Here is a 12263-nt window from a genome sequence, read left to right on the forward strand (position 1 = left end):
TCAGCCTGTCCTATGTATTATAATATTTTTCATATTTGTGCTTCTGAATGATAGATAGTATCCCATCATGTTAATATATCACAATTTTTCAATCGATTCATTTGTTGATAGACATTTAGGATGTTTCCATTTTCTGGCTATTGTGAATAACACTACTTGTACATCAGTGTTCAAGTCTCTGTTTGTGTCTCAGTTCTGTTTTCTTTGGGGTGTTTTCCCTAGCAGTGGATTAGCAGGGTTATATAGACTTTCTGTGTTTAGTTTTGGAGGAAACACCAAACTGCTTTCTAGAGTGGTTGTATCTTCTTACAGTCCCACCAACAGTGTGTTAGAGTTTCAATCTCTCCATTTTACCAACATTTATTGTTTACTATTCTGTTAAACTTTTTTACTGCTACTAGGGTGAGATAGTATCTTATTATTGTTTTGCATATCACTGTTATTACCACAGATTTTGAACATTTCTTCATGTGTCTGTTGGCCATCTGAATGTCTTCCTCTATGAAAAGTCTTTCCATGTCTTTTGCCTATTTTGTAATTGTGTTATCAGTCTTTTCCTTGTGGAATTGTGTATTTTGTTTGCTTTCGTATGAGACTCTCATCTAAGATGACATTGATTTAATTTGAAGAATTTAGTATATTTACATTTTTCTACTATACATACATATCCTCAGTACAGATATTTTTCTTGTGAATTTCAAGAAATGTGCCAACAACTTGATTCTTTTATGTTAAATAAAATATTTGTAAATTACTTAATGCTTAAAGTTTCATTTTTATATATAAAGTTTTGTCTTTCTTAATTTTATATAGAAAAGATTTTTCCAGGGAGAAATAGCAAATATATGGCATTCATTCATTCAGGATGTGGGTTATTTATTTATTTAAGATCTACGGTGTGTCCCAGGCACAATTCTGTCATCGGAGATAACACCAAACTGCCATAGCATGTAATTCCTTCTCTGGTGACCCTCCCTTAGGTTTCCAAAGCTGTTAATCTTTATTGCCAGAGACTGCTCAGCTTTCTCCATGGAACAGCTGATGGACGCAGATCACTTTCCTTCTGGCTAGCAGCCAAACATTACTTGAGTTTACTCATTGCTGTTGAGTTGCAAGTGACTCATAGCCAACCCTCTGGTGGGTTCTTGGAAGCTGTAAATTGCCCTGGAGGACGTTGCCTGTCTTTTCTGTGTGGAGCTTCTAGTGGATTCAAACTGCCAGAGCGGCACTGCTTTTGAGTTAGTGTAAGTTCCAGAGGACTATGTCATGAGAAATCCCTACCCTAAAGATCCAACTAATTCTCTCATTTCTGTTCAGTTATAAGTGACTCATAACAGACCCCCTAGTGGGATTTCAGAGGCTACACATCACATGAGAGGAGATTCCCCATCTATCTCCGAAAGAGTAACTGATAGAGTCACACTGTCTGCATTTGGGTTGACAGCACAATTGCTAAACCACTAAGCCACCAGACCTTCCTCCTAAAATTATGTTGTTGTTGCGTGCCATTGAGTCAGAACTGACTGATAGTTGAGCTTCCAATCTATTTGAGAGGCAATAAATCACATAAGAGAAGATTGCTAATGAGGGGGGGCGGGGAGGAAATAAATTTATGGCCCCTGACCTGGTAGATGTAGCAGCAAATAGTATTTGCTTGGTCCAGAAGAGGTGATCTTATGCACAGGAATCATTGATTTTTAAGGAGACAGTTTAACCACTGAAAGTAAGCAAAACTTAACTGGACATACAATATCTGTTGTATCTATTATTTTGCATTAAATTATTTCAATGAGGTGAGAAAGTTCTGCCTCCTTTTTAAATAAAAAGCAATTTTAGTAAATGTTCTCTAATATAATTTCACTATAATACAAGATATGGATTATCTTCTTTAATGTGACCTACTAGCCATATGTAGTAAGCTCAAGGAACTGAAGAACAAATTCAAACCTCGACTTGCAATAATCAAGGATGCTTTAGGCAGAATATTAAATGATCCAGAAAGTATTAAAAGAAGATGGAAAAAATGTACTGAGTCACTGTATCAAAAGGAACTGACAGACACAGAAGAATTTAATGAAATAATATATGAGCAAGAGCCTATGGTGATGAAAGAAGTTCAGGATGCTTTGAAGGAAATAGCAAAAAATAAGGCCCAGGAATAGATGGTATACCAATTGACATATTTCAGCTAACAGATGCTGCCTTGGACAGCTCACGAAGTTGTGCCAAGAAATCTGGAGAACAACCACTTGGCCAACTGACTGGAAGAGATCTATCTTTGTTCCCATTCCAAAGACAGGTGACCCGATGGAGTGTGGAAACTATAGAAAAATCTCATTGATTTCACATGCAAGCAAGATTCTACTGAAGATTATCCAAAAATGACTGGAAGAGCACATCAGCAGAGAATTGCCAGAAGTGCATTCTGGGTTTAGAAGGCGTTGTGGTACTAGGGATATTGTAGCTAATGTTAGATGGATCTTAGCTGAAAGCAGGGAGTACCAGAGGAATGTCTATCTGTGTTTCATTGACTATGCAAAGGCATTTGAGTGTGTGGATCATAACAAACTGTGGTTGACTCTGAGAACAATGGGAATACCAGAACACTTGATCATTCTAATGCGAAACCTATACTTGGACCAAGAGGCATTTGTCAGAACAGAGCAAGGAAACACTGCATGGTTCAAAATTGGGAAAGGTGTACACCAGGGATGTGTCCTTTCTCCATACCTTTTCAACCTGTATGCAGAACAGATTATCCGAGACGCTGGGCTCTATGAGGAGAAGTGTGGCATCAGGATTGGTGGAAGATCTGTTAATAATCTGCGTTATGCAGATGACACAACCTGCTTGCTGAAACTGAGTAGCACCTGAAATGCTTCCTGCAGCGGGTCAAGGACTGCAGCCTTCAGTATGGATTGAGGCTCAATGTCAAGAAGACAAAGATCCTCACCACTGGACCAATTGGCAGCATCAGGATGGAAGGTGAAGAGATTGAGATTGTTAACAACTTTAGTCTCCTTGGCTCCACGGTCAACACTCTTGGCGCCAGCAGCCAGGAAATAAAAAAACATATTGTGATGGGAAAGTCTGCTGTTAGGGACCTCTCCAGGTTACTGAAGAGCAGTGGTGTCAGTCTGGAGACTTAAGTTGCATCTGATACAGGCTGTGGTCCTTGTTCTCACTTTTCGTGTGTCAGAGAGTTGGACAATGACTAGAAAAATAGAAGGAGAATCAATGCTTTTGAGCTGTGGCGTTGAAGAAGAGTATTGAATGTACCTTGAACTGCCAAGAAAACAAACAGATTCATCCTGAAGAGTGTTAAACCAGGCTGCTCCTTGGAGGCAAGGATTCTGGGGCTTCGTCTGACATACTTTGGACATGTTGCCAGGAGGGACAGGTTCTTGGAGAGGGACATCATGATTGGGAGGGTGGAGGGATGGCATGGGTAGGGAAGACCCTCTATGAGGTGGATTGATTTAATGACTGGGGTAATTGGGATGGGTGTATCAGAGGCCATGTGATTGGTATGGGATAGAGCAGGGTTTAGGGCTGTTGTATATAGGGTCGCTATGAGTCGCAAGCGACTGGAAGGCACATAACAACAACAACAACAACATTGGCATTAGAATAATTTCTTTTAATTACAATTTGTTTTATATTTCTAGGTTTATGAAAATGTCATTATACCTCATTCTAGTTTGACTACTTTTTTTGAGCAAAGACACACACAGACACAAATTTTGAAGATCACAGTAACTAGTGTAAATTTACAGAAATTTTTTTGAACAAGAAAAGAAAAATGGGAATTGAATACCATGCAAAGTTTGGGATTCTCAGTTACAAGTTTCCTTCTCTTTTTGCTAAATTTTAGAACAGGAAGCACATCCACATTTTTTTTAATTATTTGGGCCCCTAATCTAAATGAATTCAGCTTCTCAAATACTGAATATAAATTGGACTCAACAGCAAGAATCATTCTGTAAATCTTTGGTCTTTATTACCTTTTGTGTTCAAGCAAAAATACAGTTGCCTATATAGAGTTTTAGAAATTATTTCTAAAAGGGTCTAAAATTGGTGGGTGAAGGGAGTGGGTAAAGGAAATGGGAATGATCCCATGGGGACCTGAAAGACAAGATAATGGTGGACATAAGTCAGTCGTGATTAATTTTATAAAACACAATGTATGGGAATGATTGTATGAAGCACAATGTGAATGAAGGAAAATGTAAAACACAATGTATACACATATTGCAAGGAGGGATCAGTCCTTGGAGAAGAGTGTCATTCTTGGGACAGTGGAGGGACAGTGCAGGAGAGGAGGATCCTCAATGAGGTGGATTGAGTCAGTGACTGGGGTAATGGGGGTAGATATGTCAGAGACAAGATTGGCACAGGACAGAGCAGGGTTTAGAGCTGTTTTACATAGGGTCACTATGAGTCACAAGCGACATGATGGCATATAACAACAACGACATACACATTTTGTATGGAAACCAATATAAAATAAAAATTTTTTAAAAGTCCAACATACTATTATTAAAGTCATTTTTACTAATATATGACTTATCTTGGCTACTTCTCTTTTTCACTCATAAAAACCATACTATTCCATAATTTAATAGATAGAGTACTTGCCAGGGAAAACTTTTGGAGTACTTACTAGGGAAAAGTTTTGAGAAAGTTAATTTTTAAAGTAGCTAGTAAGGATATAAAGCTATAAAATATAAAAGAAAATAAATATAAATAAATATGAAAATCATAAAGATTTAACTTTATATGTTAACCAGTGTCATATTTTTCATCCCGTATAATGTTATTGTTAACATGTTTCACTTTTTTCTTGGTATTAGCAAAAATATAGGGATTTTTAAAATGCTGATTATTAATTAGATTTTAAAGTATAACATTCCTAATGAAATCCATCTCTTACAGCTCAAAGATGGCGGCAAGGCATCCCAGGCAAATGTAAGGATAGGCGATGTGGTTCTCAGCATTGATGGAATAAGTGCACATGGAATGACTCATCTTGAAGCCCAGAACAAGATTAAGGGATGTACAGGCTCTTTGAATATGACTCTGCAAAGGTAAATTGTGTTTTGAGGGGTTTTTTGGGGGAGATTTGAGAGAGACAGAGACCATTGCTGAATAAAGTGTTTTTGCATGTCTGATTCATGGTGCTAAGATACCATTTCTTGTACCATTGTTTCACATAAAAATAAAATAGCTCTTAAATGAAATAAACAGTATAACTGACTGAGGCTGAATTTTTATTGTAGGCTAAAGCTCATAGCCCTAGTATTCTAAGGAGTATTGATGTTGTTGTTGATTACCATAAAGTCGAGCACTACTCATAGCGACCCTATGAACAAAAGACCTGAAGCAAATATTTCTATAACTATTGGCATTTCTCAAAGTTCATAGAGTTTCCAGAGGAATGTAATTTAGGAGGTGGATGCCACTCCTGCTTTCAAAGGTATTAAGGAGTATTATTTTAGTGTGTGGTTTAGCTTTCTTTAGATTGTCTATTTTGCCCACCCCCCTCCATCAAAAATGGTGTTTTTTTAAAGAAATATACTCATTAAAAGCTGAATTTTTTTTTATTGTTATGATTAATTTCTTAAGAGTTGCTTTTATTTTTTTTTTTACAAAGAATACAGCCTTTAGTATGAATTGTGTCTCAGTGTCAAGAAAACAAAGATTCTTACCACTGGGCCGATAAGCAAAATCATGATGGATGGAGAAAAGTTTGAAACTGTCAACAACTTCATCTTACTTGAATCCACAATTGAGTATCCTTGGATACCAGGAGTCAGAAAATCATGAGACATATTACACTGGGAAAGTCTACCATTAAGGACCTCTCCAAGTTCTTGAGGAGTAATGATGTCTGTTTGAGGATTACGGTGCATCCGATTAAGGCCGTGGTCTTTCAGATCACTTGCTGTACATCTGAGAACTTGACAATGAATAATGACAGAAGAATTGATGCCTTTTCGATCTATGGTGTTGGAGAAGATTACTGAATATCCTATGGATGCTCAAGAGAACAAAATGTCTTGGAGAAGATGCAGCCAGAGTGCTCTTTGGAGGCCAGGATGATGAGGCTTCACCTCATACACTTTGGACACATGGCTAGGAGGGGCTCAGAAAGGTAGAGAGGTTGGTGAGGAAAGGAAGACTCATCCAGGTGGATTGACAGGGTGACTGCCGCAGTGGGCTCCAATGTGTGAGGAATTGTGAGGATGACAAGGACAGGACAAGGTTTAGACCTGTTGGTCATAGGGTCACTATGATTCATTCCTGATGGCATCTAACAACAAGAGTTACTTTAGCTTTAATAATAAAATAGGCAGACATTTCACTGATTATATTATATTGAGCATTTTTAACATCCCAGTATATCATCTATTTTGAAATAACTGTAATTTCTGTGTTGAATCATGTAAGGGCCAACAATATATTTTACAAGTCTCCCAGTGATTTTTATAAATTTTTTAGTTAGAACCACTGAATCTTGCTAAAGAGATGGGGAGGAGAAAGAATACGTGAAGGCACAGTGTTTGAGTGGCAATGCTGAACTTTGGCAGTAAGCAGAGTAGCCACTCAATTTGGAAAAAAAGGTTATTTTATTTATTAACTGCAAAGCATCTCTTAGTCTTTCAGTAATTATCATGCATTGTCCATCTTTAAGAGGCGAATATAATAATTACCTCTCAAATCAAGATGTTAGACTATGGAACTTTTCCGTCCCTTAGAGCTCCTCAGAACACTAATGTTCAATGGAAGACTTTGGAAAATGCTTTTCTATTCTTTACTATTGCCATTCTAAAACTTTATCATTAGAAGTTTGATACAAGGTAAGTTATATGGACTGCTCTGGTTACATTATCAGTTTGGTCTTGAAACCAAGTGGCATTTTTTTTTTTCTTTTTTACTTCTTAAAGGGAATTTAGGTGCCAGAATTTTAGACTGTTTAATCATTATGAAATTATTGAAAATTTATAAGTATTTTAGACATTAAAGCCATAAAGAAAATAATCTGGTTTATTGCCTGCTTTATGTACTATTTCCCCTCTCGAAACCATCATTTTATTTGCCTATTCTTTGAGAACAGAACAATTAACATATTAAAGTTATAGCGTAGTTGTCTGGAGAAAAAAAAAGTATTGGCTCCCATTATATTTTATATTTAAATGTATATGCATATATAATAAGGAACACAGGTGGTAGCATAGGTGCATAGGTTTAGTGTTGACTACTAAGTGAATATTCCTCAGTTCAAATCCGTCGACTGGTTCATGGAATAAAGATGAGAAAATCTTCTTTTAAGAGTTATAGCCTCAGAAACCCAATGTAGTGTTGTAATGAGTTTGAATAGACTCAGCAGCAGAAAATTTAGTTTTTAGTTTGACATACATGTAATAAAATTAAAATACAGAGAGATATACATGAACACTTGATTGTGCCCCATCATCCCACTTCTAAAATCTTAATGTTCTTTCCTGCTGTGAGTGTTAACAATTTTAAACACATATTCCAGGAAAATAGTTGCTTTTGAATGTACTGTTTCATGCTGTATAATCATATGAGCTCTTTATAAATCTGATACAATCATGACTTTTTACTAGCTCGCTCTTTTGCAACTTTTTTCCTTTAAATGAGTAATTTGTTTTAGTGGCACTGTTGAATTAAGAGTTGAGTATTTTATATTCTGATGGCTATTGTAATGCATAGAAATATAATATGTGAGAAAAATGTTGTTAATGCAGTCAAGTCTTGTACAATCCTATTAAAAACAGATCTGAACCTGTCCTATCCTATACCATCTTCATCATCTCTGACATACTTGAGCCCATTGCTGTAGTCAGTGTGTCTGTCCTTGTTGAGGGTCTTCCTTTACTTCCAGACTCTCCACCTTTCCAAGTATGATGTTCCTCTCTGAGGAATAGTCTCTCTTAACAACATGTCCAAAGTGTGTTGAGAGGAAGCCTCCTTTTTTTCAGGACATATCTATTTTTTCTTTTGCCAGCCCATGAGGTATTCAGATATTCTTCTCCAACTCATCTTTATTGTCCATTCTTTTTATCTCTTTGCATATTTTATATATCATTATATCTCTATCTCTATCCTCAAACTAAAAGCCAAACTAAAAATTTGAGAAAATATACATAGATAAAGGATACAATCTTAATGCACACTTTTTTGTCACTTTAAACCATGTAGGGAGTGTTCCCTTGCTGTGTTCAGATAACAGCTTGTTGATGTAGGTATAAGTTTCATATGGGCATAATTACATGTTCTGGGATTCTGAATTTTCCTATTGTTAGTCAAAATTTGTTATGATCTACACAGTCAAATACCTGTACATTGTAATAAAACACAAATGTTCTGGTATTCTCTTCGTTCAGCCAGGATCTATTGACCATCAGAAATTATATCCCTGGTGCCATGTCCTTTTTTAAACCCAGCTTGAATTTCTGGCCATTCTCTGTCATTGTTACTGTCCTACCCATTTTTGGATGATCTTTAGCAATCTTTTGCTTGCGTGTGATATAATATTGTTAAGTAATTTCCACATTCTCTTGGGCCATCTTTCTTGGAAATGTTAGCAGATAGGAATCTCTTTCTTTCAGCCAAATTGTCCTCCTGATTGCCTTATAATTGTATTTCTGATAGTATTCTTTTGTTATATTGCATATTGAGATACACAGATTAAAAGTTGTTAATTTTCATCACAATGGCTCACCCATTGGGTCCTGATTAGTTTAAACAAGAACCCCCAGCCCACAATTGACTTTTAATCAACTAATGAAAGACTTACCTTCCAGATCCAAACTGCTTTAAACAAGAGGCTACCAACCCCCAACAGACTGTAGTGAATAAATTAAATAGTCATTTTTGTGTAGAAATTTTTAATAAAGCATAGGTTTTGAGAGTTTAAAAAATACAAAAAAGCAGAAAATACATTTTAAAAAATTACAGATGACGATAGGCTTTTCCTCACATTCTAAGAAGAAAATTTTTATAGTGTTCAAACACTTTCCTGTTCAGAGTTAATTTTTACCTCATGGCATTAGGTGGAGTTGAATAGGGTTTAGAAGCTACTATTATTTTGGACTTTAATTTTTTGATAATAGATGACTTCTAGGTTCCCTCTTGTAACACTAACTCTAGTTCTTGTTCTTGTTTTTCCAACTGTAAATAGGTAAATTCCCTAGAACTTGCTGTTAGATCAACCTTAATGTAGTTTGCTTTTTGTGGCTGAGAGAACCAGGAAATTGGACTCTCTTCATCAGAGTTATCTTGGGTTGTGCCAGGTCAGCAAAGTGATTTGTACTGCACAGCTAGTTTTAAGGTGAAAGGTAGGTCAGATAGTGTTCCCAGAGCATATAATCAACAATAAATTAATATTGCAGGAATATGGGGAGTTTGTATAACGTTTCTACTCTATTTTTTTTTTTAAATATTGGCGTATCTGTTTTGAATTTGTTTGAATTGAAGATGATTTCAGGGGATATTTTTGCTTTGAATTTTGTTTAACCTATCAGGTCAGTAGTTTCAGGAGTTCATTTACCCTCCATGGACCCAGAAGATCTAGAGTCCCTGAGAATTTTCAGTTTTGTTCAACATTTATCCCTTTTTGTTCACAGTTACTTTGTGAAATCTTTGGTCAAATGTTCGGAAATGGTAGCCGAGTACCAATGATATTGTCATTACTATGATTCCACTGGTGTTTTGGAAAAGGAGGTAGTTGTTCATGGAGTCATTAATTAGCTATCCATTCCATAAATTTATCCTATTCCTTAGTGAATAATTGTTGTTCCTCATGTGGCCACTTATACACTTTTAAGACCACAGGCACTATATATAAACAATTAGAAGGTAAAATGTTCTCTCTCTTTCCCATCAGATTAACTCATAGCTGATTCTCCATTGGGTTTCTGAGAGTATAAATCACATGAGAAGAAATTACCCATCTTTCCCTTTCAGAAGTGCTGTTGCGTTTGAACTGCCAGTGAAGGTCACCACTACTTTCTGTGAACTATGCCACCAGTTTTCTAGGAGGTGGAACAGAAGCACAGCACATCATACTCAAAGGCCCTTAAATGGGAGATACTCGGAAACCATGACTCTACACTTCTAAACCCAGGAACTAAATTCCATTGAGATGCTTGATTGAATGTAGCAGCCTTTGCAGAGACTGTTTGATTTGGATATTGTTATAATTATGTGTCCTACATAGTTTGGTCAATACAGTAGTTGTTAATTTGCTGATAGAAATGAAATAATTGGCAGGGCAGTTCTCTCTTAATCCAAGAGATGGTTCCATGACTATTGCTTGATTCCTCTTTACCTCCCTCGCTTCTCTGATAACCACAAGTAAACTTGTTCTCTCTATATTTGCCTTTTCTGAGCTTTTTATGTAATTGATGTCATATAATATTTATAGTTTAGTGGTTAATATTTTATTCTTACTTCTCAGTATCCTATAACTATTATATGTAAATGAATTAGGCATGTAGATTGAATCCACTAGCTGTTCCATGAAAGACAAGCATTCTCCTCCCATGTGATTGACAGTTATGAGTTAGTCCTGACTCAGTGGCATATAACAACATATTAATTATTTACCTAAATATTATGCCTCTGTTATATCTTAAATATGTGCCCAGTATTATATCTTAGAAGCCCAGGTGGCATATACTGATACCGGAAAAGTCATAGGTTTGAATTCACCAGCTACTCCATGGGGAAAGATGGATAGTTTCTTCCCATGAAGATTTATGACCTCAGAGATACATGAATCAGAATCAACTCATTAGGCACTCAATTTGATCTATTGTTTTTAGGATTATTATGAGTCACAGTTGACTAGACAGCACATAACAACAATATATTAGAATGAAAACAAAGGAGAAAAGCGTTGGTAAGTAGATTAGTAGGTCACTAGATGAAATCTTTCATTTGGGTACTAATCTTTGAATCCTCATCAGAATGTCATATGATCTTTTACTTTTTCCTCTGATATTTATAAGCCTGTTACAAAACTGCGCTTACTAATATATTTCTGTGTTAAAATTTGAAAACTTAGTCCTTCTACAGTCTTCTTTTTGTATTTTTTATAAATATCCAGGTATATAGAAATTGAAAAAACTCTATCTACTCAACATAATGCATCATAACTATAGAGAGATAATAGCTATTACCGAAAAATCATTCAGCAGACATAGAAATGTTTATCTGACATATTTAATTATTGATTTCTGAAAGGGGACTTTGACAGTCCAAGTCAGCTCATCACTCTTTGCACAGTTTGACTATACTTTGGCAAGAAGATTTGATAGATACTTATTGGCCAGGGCATGCTGTTGGCATTTAAAAATCATTTCCTTTGAGTTTTGTGATCTTAAGCATGTACAGGGTGCTCCTTTTAACCCCGTATAAAAGCATTGTTACTTTGAAAGATAAGTAATGTTAATCTGTATTCTTCTGAGGCAACAGTGTAAGGAAATAATACATTTAAAGGCCTGTTTGATTATAGAGATATATTATACATTTTGCTTGGATTACACTTGATATAGTCCTTCTGATTGAAAATTTTAATATGCCCTTTTTTACTTTATTAATATGGTATATCTGTGTATTATTTTTTGTTCTTCAGTCTTCTAGTATGTAATGTTATGAACGGAAGTAAAAGATATAGATAAATCTGCAGAATTTAAACGAATCACAATGACTGTCTTTGAAATTAGGCAAACAGTGCAAATCTTGGTTCTTTTACTTTATAACTAAGTGAACTTAGATACTGAATTTCAATTAACCATTTGTAAATGGCCATTGTAATGCCTGCCTTCTAAAAGATGAAATGAAATAGAATGTATGAAGAAAGATACCATAGGATGGATTATCTCTGCTTCTGTCCTTAATTCATAATCAAGTGTTGTTAATATGCTGTCAATTCTAAAACTGCTTCTAGGAGGTCTTATTTATTTTGTTTCTTAGCAACAAAATGGGTGTGGCTAGAATAGGAGAAAATAAGATAAAAGATTGGTAGGTGATTATCTGGAAAAGTATGAAAGAAACCAATCCAAGTGTTAGAAGAAGCAGTTGTTCCAGTGAGTGATTTTGATCATCCAGTTGTAAGCTTTTTTTAAAAACTAAAGTGCATGGGGGGAGCTCTGGTGGCTTAGTGGCAAGGAGCTGCAACTACAATCCCAGAGGCGCACAGTTCGAATCCACCAGATGCTCTGCCGGGCAAG

The 12263-nt window shown here is 35.8% G+C and overlaps 1 protein-coding gene across 8 annotated transcripts in view; it reads left to right on the plus strand.

The window, feature by feature from the left end:
• PDLIM5 (PDZ and LIM domain 5) overlaps positions 1-12263 on the plus strand; it is a 304885-nt gene that overhangs the window by 95456 nt on the left and 197166 nt on the right. For all 8 annotated transcript variants that reach the window (XM_006900747.1, XM_006900746.1, XM_006900751.1 and 5 more), the window contains exon 2: positions 4936-5087. In XM_006900747.1, the coding sequence (XP_006900809.1) occupies positions 4936-5087 (152 nt within the window). The remainder of the gene's footprint in view (positions 1-4935; positions 5088-12263) is intronic.

Source organism: Elephantulus edwardii, unplaced genomic scaffold, assembly GCF_000299155.1.
Source record: "Elephantulus edwardii isolate Elephantulus edwardi_28Jun2011 unplaced genomic scaffold, EleEdw1.0 scaffold00294, whole genome shotgun sequence".
Taxonomy (NCBI): domain Eukaryota; kingdom Metazoa; phylum Chordata; class Mammalia; order Macroscelidea; family Macroscelididae; genus Elephantulus; species Elephantulus edwardii.